General features: G+C 42.3%; 2 protein-coding genes across 2 annotated transcripts in view; one reads left to right on the top strand and one right to left on the bottom strand.

Annotated features, from left to right (window-relative positions):
• The first annotated feature begins 8,884 nt into the window (after positions 1–8,884).
• TTC14 (tetratricopeptide repeat domain 14) lies at positions 8,885–17,952 on the top strand. The gene is made up of 12 exons (XM_074547383.1): positions 8,885–9,101; positions 9,180–9,301; positions 9,517–9,716; positions 10,086–10,170; positions 10,260–10,389; positions 10,988–11,140; positions 11,798–11,869; positions 12,898–13,017; positions 13,097–13,219; positions 13,930–14,047; positions 15,985–16,094; positions 16,521–17,952. The coding sequence occupies exons 1-12, from the start codon at positions 8,944–8,946 to the stop codon at positions 17,476–17,478; spliced, it is 2,349 nt and encodes a 782-aa protein (XP_074403484.1). The 5' UTR covers positions 8,885–8,943; the 3' UTR covers positions 17,479–17,952.
• Positions 16,485–20,984, bottom strand: part of CCDC39 (coiled-coil domain 39 molecular ruler complex subunit) — a 20,480-nt gene continuing 15,980 nt past the window's right edge. Inside the window, exons 17-20 of the mRNA XM_005484803.4 lie at positions 19,772–19,912; positions 19,460–19,639; positions 19,163–19,245; positions 16,485–18,553 (exon numbers count right to left, since the gene is read on the bottom strand). Of these exons, the coding sequence (XP_005484860.1) occupies positions 18,394–18,553; positions 19,163–19,245; positions 19,460–19,639; positions 19,772–19,912 (564 nt within the window). The 3' untranslated portion in view covers positions 16,485–18,393. The remainder of the gene's footprint in view (positions 18,554–19,162; positions 19,246–19,459; positions 19,640–19,771; positions 19,913–20,984) is intronic.

The raw sequence follows: 20,984 nt of genomic DNA, 5'->3' as shown, positions 1-20,984 counted from the left end.
CTGGGCTGTGCCTGACCCTGCTCCCTGCTCCCAGCCCTGATCCTGACACTCCTGTCCTGCTCACAGGCTCTTCCACTCACAGGTGGCCTTCGCTGCTCTTGCTTTGTCCCTGCTCTGGTTTTATGCATCTGAGTAACTGGGTTGACTCTGCTTGGTTTGGAGCCTCCAAATAAAACAAGTGAAGGGATGTAATAATTGCTTTCTAAGGTCCATCGCGTTGCATGGTCAACATCTGAAATCAAACTTGTAAGTGATGGTGTATTTTATCCCAACAGAGGAGTGATACCAGAGGCAGATAAAGATACCCTGTGAAGAGGTACATTCAAACTACAGCTCACCTGCTGAGTGACTTTGATTTCTACCACCCTGCTGCTGCCTCTTTTCGGCTGTGAGAGCCACTGTACTAAAGAACAGTAGCTTTCTCCACTGAAAAATTCATTTGTTTTGTTTTTTGGGTTTTGCCAGGGAGCCAGCATTTAATCACTAAGATGTGTCACGCTGCTAAGCTGTGTGACAGCTTGATGCATCGAGGGATGCTCCCCACTGAAAATGTAAACAATTTATGCTGTGTATTTTTTCACCTAAAGAATCTACAGATTTTTTGTTAATAACGGTTTTCCTTTTCTCCTGTTACAAAGCAGTGTCTGCACTATTTGCAATTACAGAAAAAGTTTCTGTATTTCCATTCTGGTATCAGTGAAGCTAAACAACTCTTGTACTCTTATCTTACTTTACAATATAATTTATTTTTCCAGTGATCATTATTTTAAATTACAAAGCAATAATATGTTTACTTTGGGGGGGAAAAAAAAGGATTTGTATATCAGAGTAGCCAGGCTGCTGCTTTCTCCTGCTCTTTCTGGCTTCTAACACAGCTATTAGAGACCAAAATGACTGTTTCATCTCTCAGCTGTGTGAGTGCAATTTCTGAAGCTGAATGCAGAGGGTTATGGTCCATTTTAGGTACCAGCAGGAACTATTGCTCAGAGCCTGCCATTGCATCTGAAAGTTCCACAGCAGCTCTTGTTATGTTCGGATACATTAATTTGGTCTTACTGAAAATATTGTGTATCCCACTCTACTTTTCCCTATCCTTTCCCTGTCATGTATCCTCCCTTGACATGCTGCGGGTAGAGTGGGGGTTTTTTTGACAGCACTTTGCCATGACTGGTCTGTCAAAGACTCTCTGTAGTTTCTGACCACCTGACCCTGTAAAATATCCTTACAAGAAGGCACTTGTAGCTCTAGGTAGGGAAGGCTTTTCCTTTTATCTTGGCACTCAGTGCCAAAATAACCCTCACAGTCTGGGGAAAATCCCTTCCCCCTTTTAAAATTTCCAAACCTCTTCTGGATTGCAGGAGCCACAACTGTCTTTGGATGCTGAAATTAATTTAAATTCACCAGTTTTCAAGAAAAACTGTTCTTCATATTTTTCAGATGTACTTTGTGATCACTCCTAACACAAGGCAGTTTTTTCCATCTTTAATGAAGTGAAGAGCTAAATTTACATTATGAGATTACAAACCAGGTTAGAGGGGTGAAAAAAAAAAATCGCAGGCTGCACTGAGGACCTGACAATTATCAGTTTTCCTGGTTGCCACTAGGATTTCTCAGAGGCACATTCTGGTGTGGGCAACCAGGCTCTTCAACCACCTCAGCCTGAAGCGTTACTTTTCAGGACCAACCTTTTCCTGGGCTATTAACCTTCTGTTTAAACTTTAAATTGCGCCTATGCTATCTGGCACTGCCCAAGCTTTACAGCGTTTGTGAAAGCACTACATCATTTCCTCGCAGCTTCTCAACTAAGGAAACATTGTATTGGAGATTTCATTAACCCTTGCTGCCAGTGAAGATACAGATTAGAACTCGAGTAGCCTGAATTGTGCTTACAAGGGTTTTGTTGATGCGTTTTCATAGAGAGTATGTTGACATTTTTTACAGATGGAAAAATCTGGATTTCTTTCTCCCACTTACAGCTCTCCTACGCACGTACACACAGTCTCCCATGTATATATTTACCAGCTGTAGGAGGATCAGATCATCACAATTACAAGAGGGGAGTTTTAGACACCAGTGGTTTAGATTTGCATGTTTATTTCTCACTCCCAATCAAATCAGCACAGAGCTACTTCTGTAATTAGGTGCGACAGCAAACAATTCCATTTGCATATGTAAAAACTTAATTTGTGCTATACTAATGATCATCCATTCTTAGGCCAGAATCACAAAGGTATTTAGATGCCCAAGTTATGTTTTTTTTTACTTCTTCTTAGGTACATTCCGTGTTTTTAGTTGCCAATATCTTTAAAAACACAATTTGGTATCAGTGTTGTAAAATGTGCTACAAAAGGGAGATGCATGGAATGCATAACTTGTATTTAAGCTGTCTCTGCATTTGATTTGGGGCACAGTATTGAAGGTTGGTTTTTTGGTTTGGTTTGGGGTTTTTTGTAAGAGAGCAGTTCCGGCCTTTGCTGTATTTTTGGCAGAGGTCTCTTTCTCCTGCTCTAAGTCATGGTCATTACCTGCACACATACACATCTTTATTTCACTGTGGTATTTCTTTTTGTCATATTTCAAGCTACCTCCTCCCGTTTCTGCTTTAGATTTTCATCTGATTCACAGCCTCTATACCCTGTGATTATGTATTTTGTTCAACTGCCTTAATAAGACAAGAATCAAGTGGAAATCAACAGCTGAATATTTCCTATATTCCAGAAGCTCCAGCCAAACCACGTCTGGACTTTGACACTTGATTGCTCCGATTAAATCATAATTATAGACAGCAGGGAAAGCAAAGAAACTTTAGTTACCAATTTCTGTCTTTCATGCTTGACCTGAAACCTGCTGAAGTCAGTGGGAGTCCACAAAATCTCCTTCCAAAATCCCTCAGAGGCACAAAACTGCCCATTAAACCAGGGGCACTTGTTTTTGTCTCAGCCTTTGTAGTTTCTTCACTGGGCCAAAAGGCAGACTGGAACATCAGGCAACAGGTTTTACTTACAATTTTAAAAAATTTGTGATAGAAACAGGAGGCTTCTAATAATAAATTACAAACCTAAAGATAATTATTAAATTCAGAGCAGATATTTTTTTCCATGTCTTGTTAATTTACTTGCAAATAAGTTCAGCTTTCTGGATTTAACACTGTGAGGAATTCACCAAATGTTTAAACAAACAAATATCATATCCATACATCAGTTTGGCATTCCACTGTTCCATCTGGCCTCTGCTTTTGGTTGATAGGAAAAACAAACCTGATCTGTTGAGAGACTAATGAATATCTACTTATGGCTGTTACTTACTGGAATTATATCAAACAGATAATTCTGTAATTAACTTCTCTTTCTGTTTCTAAAAGTATTCCTTAATCACTGTATCTCCAAAAATTCTTATTGAGATAAAAATTAATTGGAAATCATATCACACCAATTCAGCTTATCATTTTTAATGAGAGATACACCTGCTAAAGACAAAAATAATTTTGGTACATTTTATTTGTTTTCAAGGTATGCTCATGCATTAAATTGGAGCAAACATTAAGATAATTAATCTGTATTGTGAATTTGTATTGCCAACTGTTTAGCTCTTCATAAGTTAATTAAAGCAGTTTCAACTTTCTAGTTTTAGTGTAGTTTAAACAGTGACAAATTCAAAAGAAATTAGGAGGCTGCTAATTAGTTTGTGACCATGGTTACATGCCTGGTTCATTGCAAGTCATTGAGAAAATAACTTCTGATTTTTGTAGATTGCTATTTAGGCAGTATTTATTGCACATGTTACACAAATTGAATGTTAGAGCAACTGACCATGAGATACATAAATAAGTAACTTGTTTTACCAGAAATAGAAGAACTCCAGCTGGTTTAGATCTTCAAAATATTTTTAGAGACTCCTTTAGACAACTTTGGAAAGTTCATGCATGATATATGACAGTTATAAAGATGCAAATTTCTGGAAAAATAATTTTATACTGAGAATGTGAATATTGCTCTACTACAAATGAGAGGCTCAATAACTGAGAGAAGTTGCATGCTTAAAGATCTCCTTGTAGGGCTTGCAGCCTTGATGTCAAACATCCACACTGTATTTTGCTACACCCTGGAAATGCAATTTTGAGCTCTAAGTAGTGATCTACTCTGCTGACAGGAAAGTTTTGATGCTGCTTTAAGGTGCAATCACTCTAAAACTGGAAAACCAGGATGATTCTCCCCTGCTATAAAGCAGGAGATACTGCCAGTCTGTGGAGGGTTAGAAGCTGGAAAATCCATGAAAACCTCACAAAAACCTGTCTGCTCAGCATACCTGCTGCTGAGCCCCCATGTACCACAGGGATTTGCTCTGCAGGCAGGATTTCTAGCTGTATTGCAAGCTGTACAGGTGGGTGTGTACATATTGTCTGTGTCATGATTGCTGCTAAGTTGCCTGACTGGGGTTCCTGCCAAATAAGCAAACTTTCATTCAGCACAGTCTGGTTTTCAATTTAGGGTAAAAAAATGTCAAGGGTAATGTTTCCTGCAGTAACCTTTTAGTTTCACCTGGAACCTCTAAGCTCTTGTCACTGCTGTGCAGGCACGGAACGCTGCACTGGTGCACAAGCTGAACTCCCAGCGTACAAAGGCTCAGCAGTGCCACTGCCTGCAGCCTGACTGAAACCCACAGCACTCCCAGGGGGGTCTCCACTGACATTTCTGAACCATTATTCCTGTTGGACTCCAGCAGGAATAATGTTGAATAATCCAGACTGTCGATTCAGAGCCCAGGCAGTTCCCACAGTCTGTCTTTGTATATTTATAACATGCAACTGACTATTTGTCTACATCTTTCTAGAAATCTGAGAAGTGCAAAGGTCCTTGACACCAAAAACAGGTGCTAAGCACACTCCAGGTAAGTCTACACCACTGAAAGTGTACTCTCTTACAGACCATGCCAAAGCTGGACTGAACAGTGACCTCATCACAAAAGGAAATGCTTGAATGGCCATGGCTTGGGTTGCTCCATCACTCAGAGTTTGGGTTGTCTCCACATTTCCTCCATCATATTTGGTGATTTTATCTTGTTTTCCTCACAGTAGGGCTATTAACTGGCTAGCAGTTAATCTGTGCTGAAAGTCCCTTCATCGGTCTTGAGCTAAAATAATATCTTGGATATTGGACAGTCTCTTTGCTGCTTCATAAATTAGCAAGTCTAGGCAGCAGGGCTGCTTTTGGCAGAATATTTCATAAGTATAACACAGCTGGAAGTACAACTCTTCATGTTCATTGTCATTACTACTATTAGCTTCCTCTTCTTAGCCCAAATGACATATTTAGTTGAATATTTCACTCCTCTTTGCAACAGGCTAAAATTTATCTTCAAAGATGCCCAAAATTTACAGAGAATAATACTCTGACATGTATGATCTTGGAGAATCTAATCTTTTTGTCAGTGATAAAATGTGGCTCTGGGCTCTGGCACAAAATTCTTTCCTGCAATGAGATTTTCTTGTAAGCTTCACCAGTGATATTGGATATTTGGAAACATTTGAGAAGCAGCTTGACCTTGTTGCATTCAAGCTGTGCTCACTGAATTTGGATGAAAAACTGCTTAGTATTTCATATACCCCCTTCGAAGTTCTATCATGCCTGTTTGGGGTTGTTCAGGGGCAATATCACTGCGAGTTTGACCCTGGGTCCAAAGCCATTGAGGTGTAAATTCATCATCTTTTTACTGTGGGAGCTAAAGGCTGCAGGATGGATTTTGTGAGCTGCCTTTCAGCATGCACCGACCTGAGCTGTCAGAAATCTACACCAAGGGTGCTCAAACATGTCTGGTTTCAAAGCATCCGGAGTGTTCCTCCTCCAGCAGGGTGAGATGTTGACTTGCATTGCTTTCTCCTGCAGGATCAGGACACTCCTGCCCACCCTGTGTTTACTCAGCAGATGGGATCAGGCACTACTCATGCAGGCAGTTCCTAAATCAATGGAACAGAGGATTAACAGCATATGGAGCATGCCCCATCCTCAGGCCTGGCATCTCCTGAGCAGTGTGTATAGCCCTGGCTTTGTTCCAAACTCTCCCATTTATCATTATTCCTGTCTGAACTGTGGTGGCTGCTAGTCTCTTTTATCAAAAGCATTTCCTATTGGGCAACTGAAGCAAAGCAAGCAAAGAATGAAAAGAAAAGCAGAAAACTTCCACCACTGAAAAGACGGAGAGATGTTTTTAAAATCAGAGTGAATATCCAGGAAGTATCCTGGGAGAGAAAAGGATGCAAAAGCTTCTGTGTGCCCTGGATGAGGTGGAACAACATACAGTATGCCACATTACTTCTCAGTTCATTCCTATAACCTGAAAATTAGGAAAAAAAATTACAAGTTCAAGCATATACTCTGCTCTGGCAAAGCTGTTTCTGAAGCTGGAATTATTTGGGGTAATTTAGTTTGCTTATGATAATTTTGGGATGTATTTGGCCCAGATAAAGAATGTATTACTTTAAAAATGAAGTTAGCCGTCATGTTCAGGGGCAACTAATCTACCTTCTGTAGAGGTAGATTTGTGTATATAAATTATGTGTTCAAATTACTGGATTTCCTGAAATGCAAATGATTTTATACAACAAAGAAAATGGCTGTAAGAAGAATTTGCTGTTGTAGGTGTGTGTGCTTTCACAGTGATTTTTGGCTCCTGTTTTAAGTCCAGAAGTTGTAACACACTGGAAGTCTACTCATAATGCCTAATTTCTTGTACACTCTGTGTGTGTGTGTGTGTCTATCTGCATATGAGACTGGGGAAATGCTTACACAAGCAGAGTTCATGCTTCAAACAACTTTTTTTTAGCTCTTGTATTTGCTAAGCAACACCAATTAAATCTTACTCAAAATACCATTCCCTCAAATAAAACTGCCACTATTTGCAGTTGTGCCACCCTGCTCAGGACACTGCTCTTGCCATGAAACTCATCCAGGAAAGGCTCCTGTCTGCACTGCATCCATGCAGGTGCATATTCCATGTCAACCTGTGTCTAATCACGCTTAATATCTAGAAATTTCCATCTGGTGTTAATGGTGTTTCCCCACCCTGGTAACCAGCAATCTAAGAGCACACCTGGTCTCACACAGATCAGGAAGACTCTAAATCAAAATCTTGGCAGCTGTTTGGTACATAGTAAGTGTTGTGTCTCCTTTATCTTCTTTCATATTAAAACAGGGGGATGTGAAATGAAACTAAAATATAAATTTGCCCTTCCAGTGTCTTCCCCAAGTCTGCTACACCAGTGATATCCTTGCTGGCTTTGAACTGAGCTTCTGAGACCAGAGTCTTTGATATGATCCTTGCCCTCTCAGTCATGCTGCTTCCTAGAGGAGCCCGTGTCCCTGGTCTGCTGACAGCCAGATTGCTATTTTTTCTTCAGCCCTGTACTGAGGGAAGAAGTGACATTATGCTGTTTGCAGTGGGTTTTCTCCCACACCCACCTCCCCTTTTAAAATTAATTATTAAACGCGATGCCAGGGACAAATTATTCTTGGGAGCCAAAAAACTGCGATCCTTCTAATAGGCTTGGATTATTTCCAGCTGGTTTTAAGCACCTTTCTCCATTAGCTGGAGAGGTGATTAGCATGAAGAGCCTCCTGAGTGAAGTGTCTTTTTAGCATCCAAAGTTAGCTCTGGGGAGCAGGGCGGCTGCCCTGGCGCCAGGCCCGCGGCAGCAGCTTGGCTGTGCCCTCAGCCCATTGCCTTCTGCTGAAGGAATCGCCCGTATTCCCTGTCTCAGGAGAGCCAGGATGAGGGAATCACTCGTATTCCCTGTTTCAGTAAAGCCAGGATGTGTCACCTGTGGGCTGTGCCGGGGACCCTGGCCAGGGACAGCGCAAGGAATGGGGATTAGGAGCACTGTGGAGCTGAGCCTCAGCCCTGCACTGCTGCGTTGGCTCACGCTCTCTCCTTTAGTCACAGAATCATGGAACCAACTGGGTTGGAAAAGATTTCTGAGATTATCAAGTCCAACCTGTGGCCCAACACCAGCTTGTCAATTAGAGCATGGAACCAAGTGCCATGTGCAGTCTTTCTGTAAACACCAGCAGGGACAGCGACTCCAGCACCTCCCTGGATAGCTCGTTCCGATGTCTCATCACCCTTTGAATTAATAAATTCTGCCAAGTGTCCAACCTACACCTCCCCTGGAGCAGTTTGAGGCCGTTGCCCCTCGCCCCTGGTTCCCGGGGAGCAGAGCCTGACCGCGCCTGGCTGCACCCTCCTGTCAGGGAGCTGGAGAGTGACAATGTCCCCCTTGAGCCTCCTCTCCTCCAGCTGAACTCCCTCAGTAGCTCCTCGCTGCACTATGCTCCAGCCCTTTCCCTAGCTCTATTGGCTTTCCCTGCCGTCCACAGCCGTAACTCGGGGCCGACACGGCAGCGCCGGCCGAGCTCCGACCGAGAGCCGCCCGCGCCGCTCCAGGGTCGCTCCCTCGGAAGCGAACACGCTCCCGGCAGCGCCCGGAGAAAGCGGCGGTGCCGCGGCTGCGCCTCCTCGAGCTGCCCCGCGACACCCCCAGTTCGGGCCGTGACACCCCCGGTTCGGATATGTGACACCGCTGGTTCGGATATGTGACACCGCCGGTGCCACCCGCTCTGGGCGCTCCGGGCCGGGGCCGGCGGGGGCGCAGCGCCCCCTCCCGGCAGCATCGCGTCGGGCGCTGCCTGCAAGGGCCGCCGCAGCCGAACCGGGCAGGATTCCCATGGGGAAAATCTGTGTAATTTGCGCCGTGTGTTTTTTACTGTTCTCGCTTTCATTCTTGTCTGTTTATAAACTAGAGACGGGCCCGCCAGTAGGGCGGGCAGCGCCGCCACCGCTCAGCGCGGTCCTCCCGCCCGCCGGGGGCGCTGTGGCCGCTCGGTCCCGCCCCATCGCCGTTGCCCGAGCGGCGGTTCCCGTTCCGGGCGAGGCGGCGGCGTTGGCGCCGGGATGGATCGGGAGCTGCTCCGGCAGGCGCTGAACTACCACGGCCCGGCGCTGCTGTCGCTGCTCCGCGCCGAGCAGCATGACAACCCCGACTTCCGCGGGCTGCTGCCGCCGCCCGGGGCCGCCCCGGAGCCGCCTCGCGGGGCCCCGCCGGCCGCCTGGTGAGGGGCGCCGGGGCAGCGGCCGGGCGGGCCGTGAGGCGCCGCGGGGCGCGACTCACCGCGTTCTCCTTCCCCCAGGAAAGAGAGGGCGAGCATCGACACCGAGATAAAGCGCTTCATCGCCAAGAAGGCGGATCTGCTGTTCGCGCACTCGTGGAAACCCAACGGGCCGATCGAGGACAGCATCGAGGAGAATGAGGGTGTGTGAGTTGGGGGCGGTCACTCTGTAAGGACAGCACTTGAATTTGCGGTATTTAAAAAGAGGCTTAAAATTTCCCCTCTTCATTTTTACAGGCTATGCGTAAGCTTCCTGTTAGCACAAGAAATCGTATTTTCACGTGTTTTGCTGTCGTTAAATGTTTTGTGATGTCGGGGTGCAGCTTGGCCGATTGTAACTGGCTGTGCCCTGTTGCAGAGTGTTACGCTGTCATGCCACCCCTGGAGAGGTTCCTGGAGGTGCCCAGGGAGGAGAGGAGAGAGCTGTTCTTCCGTGACATCGAGCGGGGCGATATCGTCATTGGGAGGATTACATCTATCCGTGAATTTGGCTTTTTCATGGTGTTGATTTGTCTGGGAAGTGGTGTCATACGGGAAATTGCAGATTTGGAAATCACTGTAAGATACAGCTTTGGTCAATAGTTCGGTTTTGACATTTATTTGTTGCCTCTTGTAGCTCTTAGTGGAGTGGAATGTGTAAAGGTGAAACAGCTTTGGGGTGATGGGTAGTGCCTGACTTTGTGGGCAGCTTGTGATAACTTTGCTCGGCCAGTGACCACATCTTTCATAGCAGTGACTCACATTATAGGGTTGAAAAGTTCATCATTTGTTCAGCATGAATTTTTAATTGAGCCAAGCCATATTTTAAGAATTGCAGTTCTGATGTGCATTGAGCTTAAAGTAATCTTTTTTGGTTTGCTCTTGGGGAGAAAAAGAACCCCAACCCTATGTCTTCATTTATGGCATTCCTGCTCTGTTCTGTTGCAGGCCCTGTGTCCTGTGAGGGAAGTGCCTCCTCAAAGCAACCATGGAGATCCTCTATCATATTATCAAACTGGAGACCTTATCCGAGGTGAGTGGCTGCAGAAGCTGTCAGGAATGGGTTTGCCTGGGGTTTGAGCCATTTCTGTGAATTTATCCCTCCCTGTATTATTTCTGCAGCTGCGCTCAAGGACGTTGACCGCTACCACGAGAAGCTGGCGGTGTCGCTTTACAGCTCAGCCCTTCCACCCAAGCTTTCCAGCACAAAGCTGGGTGTGATCACCTCTGATGACTTCCCACTGCATTATAAGTAAGGATGTGCTGTCTGGCTGCACTTGGTGGGTGCAGTCAGGGTGTCTGAAGAGCATCTCTGACAGGCTGGCTGTCCCTTAAACTCCACAGTGGGCTTTCTGATTTAATGGGCTGATCACATCCTCCTTGTTGTTCCTCTCTCTAGCATACTTGTGTCTGGATATGTAGGTGTGGTTGGCTTTTTAGCTTCTTTCCAAAAATATAAGGAAACTAAAAGACAGGGTGGGATATTTGTTGCTTTTGGACTGTGTTAACAAATGAATACAAAAACCCCAAAGCCTTGGGAGACTGCAATGTTAATTCTTAGCATTTTAAAATTCTCCCTAGAAGATGGGGACACAGCTGTCTGTGATATTTTTCATGTTTTTGTATGTCCTGGCAATAGGAAGTGGGTGCCCAAGTAGGTTTCAGAAGCTCACCTGGGGTAAAAGGACATAAGGGTCAGTAAATAGCAGGAAGATATGTGCCTGTAGAAGAGAGCAGTTTGTGAGCAGTAATACAGATACCATGTGGGCGTTTTTATTCTAAACATAAGTGTGATGAAATAGGGCACAGAGCCTGAGGTCTCATTTGTGTACATTGGTGCTGTTTTGAAGGAGAAGCCTGGAAGTTGCCAACACAGGAGAGACATTTGAAGAGGTTTTACATCGTTCCCCAGGATTTGCTAATCCATCATTAGTTGAATATTTAGCAGAAAAACTGGGACTAAGTGAGTCAAATCCACCGTCTTTGCTGAGAAGTCTTCAAATGTAAGTGATTTTTACATTGTTCCTCTCCTGTAGCTCTGTGGAGATTATTCTAATCCATTGAAATAGACTTGTGAGTGGGAGTCCTAGACCACTTAAACCTTTTACAGTTTGACTTGCATGACTGCAGCATACATGTCCTTAAATATTTAAGAGCAAACTCCCCTAGAGTAAGAAATTTGCATTTGAAATCCTATTGCTCTGAATAAGCAAGGCACCTTACCACACACAATGTTTGATATCAGATACTTACAGAATTTATTGTGTAGCTCCTGTTAGCATCTGTGAATTGAAATGTGGGCTGTTTAGGTTTTAATGTCTTCTTGTTTATTTTACTAATAGATTTGACCCCTTTTGTAAAATAAGAGTCAAATATATGCAATGTTGGATGCTGTGACCCCTATATATATTAGGGTCAAAGCAGATGTGGACTTTGTTTTTATTAAATGTACTGCAGTTGTACTGGTTCAGTTTAGCACTTCTAGAATGGTTTGGGAAAAACTGGTTTCAAAAATATGAAAGAACAGGCCTGACTGAGGGAGAACAGCAAGGCATGGACAAATAATATTTTAGCTTATTTCAACTCTACTGCATACTGTAAGCTTAACTTTGTAGACTCAGACAGCCAGTTTGATGTTTTTATTTGTTTGTTCCTTGAAGTAAAAATTTCAGTGAAGAAGATTTTGCCCCTGCATTGAGGAAAAAGCAGTCTGCATCTTGGGCCTTGAAATGGTACGTGATATTTCTTTTCAAAGCTTGTTGTTAGTTTGGGTTGCAGATTATATTTCTGGAAAGAAAACACACATTTAAACAATTTTTCCACTGCAGTATAGCAATGTAACCAGGATCTTACTGAAAATAAATTTATCTGCCAAGTGGGAGTATGACAGATAAAAGTCCTGAGATTCAATTCCAAAATGTGTGTCAGGTTTAAGGGAGTTGTTCTTAGAATACTTTTAATATCCTGACCCATTCTGGAACTGAGAGCAAGATTTGTGATAACAGCAAGCACACAATCTTCTGTTTTATAATTGAATGTGGAGTGACCTCATACTTGTCAAGTAATTTAAGTCTCAGACTGCAGATGTAACAAGTGCACTTGCTGTCTTTGGAAAGTTAAATGGAGCAGCAGCCCTGGATATTTACTTTTGCTTTTACACTCTCCAGTGAATTTACAATGTTAATTGCAGAAAAGGTTGCATATAATATTAAATTAAATTTTAATTTTTAAGAAAAATCTGTAATGAATTGTTTTAAATCAGCTTATATAAATTCTCTGCTAATAAGTTGATCTCTTGGAAAATGTGCAAGAAATGTTCAGGGAATATGAAATGTAAAGCCTGAGGCTATTTCTGTGAGGTGAGCTGGTTTGAGCATGTACCATCTGCCCATGCCACCTTGTGCCATTGCTCTAATGGGGATTTTTAGCTTTGGATATAATTAAGCCTGTTCAAGGTTAATGGTGGTAGGTCACACATAGTTTTGTGCAGAAAATTGCTAAAACAATAATTCCATAAATAAAAACCAATGTAATATAGTAGCCCTGTCTGCAGAAACGCTCTTGAATGCCTTAAGATATTGGATTGAAGACAGTACATTTTTGTGGAATTAGGTCAGTATCACCTAACTGAAATTCCAGTGTAAAGTACACAATAACAAGGTCAGGTTTTAACCTGTCTCTTGTTTGGAATCATAATTTGTGAATAACAGAACAATCTGCATAGGCTAATTATACATACTGTTGTCTATTTTTTCTCCAGTGTAAAGGCTGGGGTGGATTATTTTAAGGTTGGGCGCCACGTGGAAGCCATGAATGAGTACAACAAGGCTCTGGAAATTGATCCCCAAAATGTTGAAGCTTTGGTAGCACGTGGAGCTCTGTAAGTCTCCTTATTTCACTTTTTTCATCTTTTGTGAAAGAGAAACATCACTGTTTCATATGCAACTTTGTTGTTCTAGGTATGCAACCAAAGGAAGTCTGAACAAAGCCATTGGGGATTTTGAAGTTGCTTTGGAAAATTGTCCTACCCATAGAAATGCGAGGAAATATCTGTGTCAGACCCTTGTGGAAAGAGGAGGGCAGTAAGTGCTGGGGTTATGAGTTTGGTTGGTTGCTAACAAGTTTTCTCATCATATTTTTTTAATACCATTCTAGTGAGGACACAAAATGGCATCTTTCCTTCCTGGCTATGTGTTTAAAGAAAAATAAAAGTCCTTGGAAATATCTGTCCTTGTGTAATTGGTTTACACTTTGTCCTCTGTCCCAGTTAAAATCCTGGCAAAATATTTGAGGTTTAATCCTTGATATCCTTTTAAATCCGTGATACCCTTTCACTGGTAGGATACCAGGCTAGCATAAAGTCCTCTGAATTGGGTGAATATATTCCAGAAGGTTGAGGATTGTTTGGTTATTTTTTAAAAAAAGTTTTGTAACAAAATTGCATTCTGTCACTGCTGAAATATTGGTGACCCGCTCGAATGCAAAATTTTAGTTTTGAATATTCAGGGAATAGATTTCTTTTAAGCCCTGTGATAAGAAGAGAGAGTATTTTTAAGAATGGAATTTGTACTTCAAAGAATAGTGTTACAGGTCAGAATTAGGAGATGATAAGGTCAGAAATACTGTATTGTGTTGTTAGTGAAGTGAGCTGAGATGGTAGAGGGGGTCTCAGAGGGATGCAGTGATAGTATCATAGTGATAAGAAATACTTGCAAATAAGAAAGCCCTAAAATAAGAAATAGCTGTCAAAATCTGTGTCCTAACTGTGTATGCATTATCACTTGAATTTTAGGTTGGAAGAGGAAGAGAAACTGCTAAATGCTGAGACTTATTATAAAAAAGCCTTGAGCTTGGATGAGACTTTTCAGGAAGCAGAAGAGGCCTTAACAAAGCTCCGTAAGCACATGCAGGTGATTCTTTACTTTCTTTTCATATGGTGCTCTCAGTGGCAATAAATGAACATCAAAAATCATATTAAATCCTTTGAACAGGGAGGGCTAAATTGATGGTTTGTCTTATTCTCTGCTTCCCTACTCCACAGTAAATGTTTTCTAGTGAGCATTATGGCTGTACCTACCAGAAGAAAGGTACCTCTTGGTGACCCCACTGTTTTGGGATAGTAAAGAAATGCCAGACAGTGGAGACAGGGAAAGAGCAAAGCAGGGATAAGAATATCCCATCACACAGGGTGATTAATGACTTTAATTTAAAACATTCTCTGAATACAAATGTTCAAAGTGTAAAACACTCCACAAGCCAAATAAACATTGTTACTAAAGTCTGGCCAGACCCTTGGTCCGTGGGTAGTTAGAGAGAGTAACACCAGGCAAAGCTGAGGCATAGGGAGCTCACATGAGAGGGAAATTAAAATGTAATTTAAAGGAAAACAGCAGGAGGTGGAGGGTGGGTGGGCAGACAGTTTGAATATCTCAGCTTTCTCCTCTGTTGTCTGGTGGGTTTTTTCTCTCTTCCCTTGCACGCAGCATGTTTCCCAGGTGAGCCTGCTGGGTCTCTGTGCTAATCTGAGTTGTCATCTTTTCCTCTTTATTTCCTCCTTTGCTTGTGTCGTCTTCCAGAGTGGGTCAAAGAGTAAAATAGAGCACTGAGGAACAGGCTTGTGTTGTTCTGTGCTTCTGCATGTGAGGATGTACACAGGCTGGGGTAGATGGCCTTAGTCAGCAGTTCTTCAGTTGGTGGAGCCATAATGCTGACAGGATGTGTGGAAACAAGGGGGAAGAGGAGATAGGACAATCTGATAAAATTGAGCTACACCAGAGATAAAGAGGTGTAATTTGAGCAGTACCTGCATTTGGCTGCTTTAGAAAGAGGTGTCAGTTAAATGATGAAGAATATTCTCAGCAAGTGGAAGATAAATGTTACTCCTTAGACATTCTCCTGTGGTCACTGATGCAGCAGATAAAGAATATGACAGCTGTTATTTGTTGCTATGCATGGCCTTGGCTGCAGTGAAGGGTTTCCTTTATTATAGCTGTTAAGACAGTTGCTGAGCTTTGAAAACTATAAATCAGCCTTCTGCTCAATCTGAACAGAGTGACTCTGTAGGGCTGTAAGTGGCAGAAGTCTGATCTCTTATGGACTTAAGTAGTTTAAAGATTATTTATCTACTTAGATGCTCTCCTGCATTTACCTGTAACTTAGTACATAAGTCTGATACTGTCCCTGCTGTGTAGAATGGCTGAAATAACTGCAGTGTGTTTTCCTGTAATTCTGATTATGTGTTTTTCTCCAATGCATTTCCCTCTGAACGGAACTGTTGCTGCTGTGCCTGCGTCTGGTGCTGCTCATCACCACCCAACCCCTGGAACTTGATTTCTTACGTAAACTCTGCATCAAACTGCTCTGTGAAATTGTTACCTCACGGTTTGTATTCAAACATGGCCAACTTGAATTCATCTCCAACTGGGTTCTGCCGTGTTCCTGTTGTAAACTACAATAATGATGACACTTTCCCTCAAACTCTTCTCTCTCTTTTGGTTGTTGGGGGGTTTTGTCCGTATTTTTCTACATGTTGGTAAAAAATATTGGGGATTTTTTGCATATTCTATTTATAACTTTTGGGCTCTGTGCTTCCTGGTGTGCTGGATCATGGGTACCACTGCAATGACTGGTCAAATATATTTTTAATGGAATAAAAACTGCAATATGGTCCTTAAATATAAACCTGTCACAATGGCCAATACCAAATTCCTGAACAATATTCATTTTTGGTCTGGGAATCCTGGTAAAACATTTCTGGTGTATACATTTGGATGGGGTTGAATGGGGGTTAATACCCATGTTAACACTACTAATGTAATCTTTTTTATGATGCTTGGGTTCAAAAAAGAAATCTTTGGAAATGAGGGAGAAACAAGCTGCCAAAGAAGAGAAACAGAAAGCAAAGAAAATAGAAACAAGTGCAGAAAAATTGCGTAAGCTCTTAAAAGAAGAAAAGAGGTAACTGTTCCATTCAGTGTTCTGGTTATGTGGCAGTGAGTGCAGATGAGACTGTGAGCAATCCATCTCAACAAACAGCAAGCTGGGGAGAACTTCTCCCTGGGTAAGCTGCTTTCCCTCAGAGTGTTTCTGTGGATAGTGTCCTTTAGTGCACAGAACCTTTAATGGAGATGTGTGTGGAGAAGTTGTTTGCAATGTAACATATTTGCAAAGCATAATGCCATGTGAAATTGGGAAACAGGTCTTTTATAACGAAATGTTCAGTGGATTTGTTAATGAAGAAATGACATTTAAAATTGTCATGTCAGTCAGGCTCAGTTTCTGTTCCCACCTTACAGTCCAAGCTGGGGTATGCAGATTTGCTTTCTGTGTGTAGTTTTTGCCTGACACTGAAGGTTATCTCACAGATAATTTATTTTCTTTTAGGTTGAAGAAGAAAAGGAAAGTATCAACCTCCTCCTCCTCCTCTTCTTCTTCATCCTCCTCCTCCTCCTCATCATCAAGCGATTCATCATCAGATGAATCAGCTTCTTCCTCCTCCTCTTCCTCTGTTCACAAGAAGTGTAGCAAAAAGCGTCGACATAGATCTGAGTCTGCCCGCAGCTCCAAAAAAAGCTCATCTAGAGCTTCTTCACATTACAAAGATCAGAATAGGAAAGAGGAGTGGTATTCCCCTCCAGCTGATACCTCTGCTTCCTTTCTTAACCAAAGTTTTGAAGTGGAAAAGCTGCTGGAAAGGCAGGACAGCGTAGCGTGCCCAAAAATGGAGGGAAAAGAGAAAGACAGACACTGTTCTTTTTCGAGGACTTCAGGTGATGATGAAGACACTTTTGGAGGTAGGTCTGAAGATTCAAGAGATTCTTACAGTAGCTCCAGAAGTCAGCCAAGTCATAGCAAAACTGAAAAATACAGTAAACCAGAGAGATTTTTCTCCAGTTGGAGGGGTCCTTCAGGTTCGTATCATAAATCAGATTATAAACCCAGGATGCATTATCACAGGAGATTTGACAGGGATGGAGAGTGGAGAAGGGAGCAGTTTAAGAGACATGGCTCAGGTCAAGACAGGTATTACATGTCCCCAGGGTCTGACTATTATGGCAGGTCAGGGGGGAAGTACAGGTCATATTCTAGCAGCTGCTCACATGAAGGTGACAAAGGTTATGGTAGTGACAGGCAGCATAAAAATGAAAGTGAGTCTAAGAATAGAAAAATAAGTTATGAAGAGACTGATAAAACAAAGGAACCAGATGAAGAAGTGTCATTAAATGGTACAGAAGAAGCAGAAGGTGGTGTTAAAAGAAACCTGCCCCAGAACTTAGTTAACATTTTTAATCAGATAGCTGAGTTTGAGAGGGAAAAAGGAAGTAAGCAGAAGAAACAGTGAAGTACCTGAGAATACACTACTTGGATGAGTGTAGTTGTGTCATCTTTTAACTTAGTATCTTGTGAGGAAACACACACAAAGTGAGAGAAAGGCAGAATTTTTTCTGCATTTCAGAATGTCAAAGAATTCTAAAAGATCGTATGGTGGAAAGAGATGGAAGAATATCTTACATAAAATATCCGTTATTTAAAATGCAAGTTTCCTGTGCTCTTAATTTGAGGTGTTCCTGTACAACATTCTGTCTGATGGGCTGAAATCCCTTGATACCCCTGGGTGTAGTTAGCTGTGCTCACATCAAATATGCACTTTAACAACAGCTGGGCTTGGTTTTCCTTGTCCCTGGGGTACTATTGACTGTTGATATTCTTCTATCAAACTTAACTTTCAGCTATAGAAAAGGGATAACAGAATGAAGTCATGTGCCATCAATGTATATAGCCCATTTGATCATTAAATTTTCTTAATTTTTTAAAATTTTTTGTGTCTGGGTTTTTGTGAATGTTGCTGGGATGTTTCATCCTAGTGCACTCTTACATTTGCTGTCTACTCCATGGAAAGGTGCTGTGTCTGTGAAGGCAAGTGTATTGCATGTTCTCTGAGACTAGTGTAAAAAAAATCCAAACCCCCAACTTGAAGCAGAAGAGCAAGTTTTCCAACACCATTTATTGTCTAGGTAAGCTGAAGCACGAACCCTTGGTTTGAGCTGAGGGGGATTTGCTTACAAGCACTTGGAGGCAGCAGCTGTGTTGCTGAAGAAAAGGTTTTACATGGTTTCCAGGGAGATCTGCAGAGGTGAGTGGCAGAACCACACAATGACAATTGTACTTCAGCTGCAAGTCTTCCAGGTAACTCCATGGATAAAAGTTTGTTGCAGAAAGTAAGAAATCTCAACTACAGTGGCCTGCAAAAAATGACTTAACTCTTCTTGCGTTCAGATATCCCAGAGATGCTGCCCCTGCTGGCTGGCTGTGAGTCAGGAGCTGCTGCTTCCTCAGGGGAGGGGACGGGCAGGGTCAGCTCCACCACGTTGGGTGGTGAAACCTCAGTAGAGGCTGAAGTTCTTCTAGTAGGAGCTCTGAAAGACAAAAATTTACTAATTAGGATACAGAAATCCCTGCATCTAAAGCAGTGCTGCCAAGGGTGGCTCACAATGAAGCCACCCAGTAGCCATGTTCATTCCAGAAACCCCTAAAAGATTTCTGTAGCACTAAATGGCTTCAGTAACCCCCGAGAATTTTGGATCATAACTGGGTCAGCATGACACAGGTTCTATTTGAGCATACATTGAACAGGGGAAAAAGTACCAGTAAAAGCATCAGTATCTTCTCTATTTAATTAGGAAGGGGTATTCACACTACCAAGTGTCAAATGTGGCTCAAGATTGTCCTTTTATAATATCAAACCACTTTTTTTTAGTTAGAGCACAGTAAACAAAAGTAAATGCAATTCTGTAATTACTGGGTTATCTAAACTGATGGATGTTGAAGTAAACGTCCTCATGTGCTTGAAGATTGTAGGAAACTTAAAGGACAGAGTAAGGAAACAGTTTTTACAGAGTCTTCAGCAAAAAGTAAACTGAGATGACCTTCAAGAGTAAAGAATTCTTTCAGGTATGGACTAATTTTGCTGGTTTAAACTTGATCTTAGACAAATCTGAAAGCAACCCAGGAGTGTTAGAACTTACCTGGTAGAAGGCAGTGAGCTCTGTAGGGACATAGAAGTCTGACTGCCACTGGGAGAAAGAGCCACAGGAAGCTCTAAATTGTACTAGAAAATTTGGAAAGAAAAAACAAGTTGACCTGTTTGTTGTACAATAGGATTGGGATATCAGGAGCATTTATAGTCTTGGTATTTGCAGAGATGTTGGAAGCAGGTGAACTCTTCCCTGCTTTCCCATATTGTGAATTGTCCTTGAAAGACACTCACTACTAGGCTGGAGCTCTCACTCAAGATTTTGGGGGCAGTTAAGTGGAAAGCTCACCTTGTCAAAGTACATTTGAAAGGCTGCAATTAAATCAGGATTTGCTTCTAGAACATCAGCTATCACTTGGTTGACAGTTTTGCTGAAGGCTTTCAGCTCCCGAAGATGAATGTCTCTCTCTTCCAGTGTTTCTGTTCCATCTTCCCTCTGAGACTCAATTTCTCTGGATAGTTTGGAACACTTAACACAAATATTTTTAAAGCATTATTCTTATGAAAATACACTTTTTCAGAAACCTGCTAAGTTAAAATCACAGAGTTTAACCCACACTAGTGTATAAAGTTAAAAGCTCTCATCAATAAACACACAAACCTGTTTTAGAACCCTGTTTAGTTTTGGCTTCTGTTCTTCAATGTCTTTCTTCAGCTGGAAAATAAGAGCTTCTTTTTCCTTCTTTTGCTCTTTGAGGAGGGCCTGCTGCATCTGTATTACATCAAAGTGTTGTTGCATGCTCTGCAAATTCATTTGAACAGTAATATTAGTTTATAGAGCAGGTTTGGTATTCTTTCACTTATTGTATTTGTGAAAGGGTCTGCTGTCATTACTACTTGTTTCTAAATGTAGCTCAAGCAATTCGTGCTAATGTTAACTCAAAACTTTCTGCCAGTCCACCTGTTTGGTGGATCCAGACCTGGACAAAGAAACTCCCAGGTCATTTACATCTCTCTTGAAGGCACTGGTAATGAAGTTACAGGTATGTCTTTTCAGATATATCTCATAGTGGCCAAAAACTAATTACTTGGCACCCTACCAATTTACCAGTGCAAGCTATCCTGAAAAAAACCCCAACATTGTTTCCTGTAGGAGAAGAGGGATACCTTTGACTGGAATGAATAAAATCAGTTCCATAAGGGCAACTGGGCTTTTTAATAAATAAATAAAAGGAACTCAAAAAAAGGCAGGAATGGGTTTGCTGTAAGACCTCATTATATATCAGGACTTACTCCCTGATGAAGATCTGTGTCCCTTTTCTTTACCTTAAGAAATAACATCTCTGAAATAAGAGCTGTGTCCTGTGGTGGTAGATAAGCAATGGGAATGATTATTGACTGTAGGCAGTGACTCAGGGCTTAAAACAATCTTGTGGAATAGGACCATGTGCCTTTGCTTTTTCTGCCTAATAAAAGTAAAACTGAAATGTTCCACACCAGAATTAAGTGTTGCTCTTTCCTAAGATCCAAGTGGCTTTTTGATAACCAGGGGAACCATGAGTGATTCCTTGCTATGGAGCCTGAGACCACATGCTCTTGTTTGCCTGCATTCAGCGCTCAGCCTGCTAAACTGCAAGTCAGCTAATTTAATCCTGTTTAACTGAGGCACCCTCAGTGCTGATAAAACTGAATCTGTTCCAGAAAAATCCTGGGGTGTAGATGCCAGAGTCCCAGGCTGTGTGGATTTTTCTCAGTGGTGCTGGGCAGGATGGTACCATGGTGCTGCACATGTGGCTGCCAGAACAGCAGCTGTCAGTGTGGGATTCTGAAACTTCTAGCTGGATGTCACTAAACCCCTGAAGTTTTGGTGTGAT

This window comes from Zonotrichia albicollis, chromosome 9, assembly GCF_047830755.1.
Source record: "Zonotrichia albicollis isolate bZonAlb1 chromosome 9, bZonAlb1.hap1, whole genome shotgun sequence".
NCBI classification, from domain to species: Eukaryota; Metazoa; Chordata; class Aves; order Passeriformes; family Passerellidae; genus Zonotrichia; species Zonotrichia albicollis.
The sequence above is the reverse complement of the archived record's forward strand: the minus strand, read 5'-3'. Positions and strand labels throughout refer to the sequence as shown.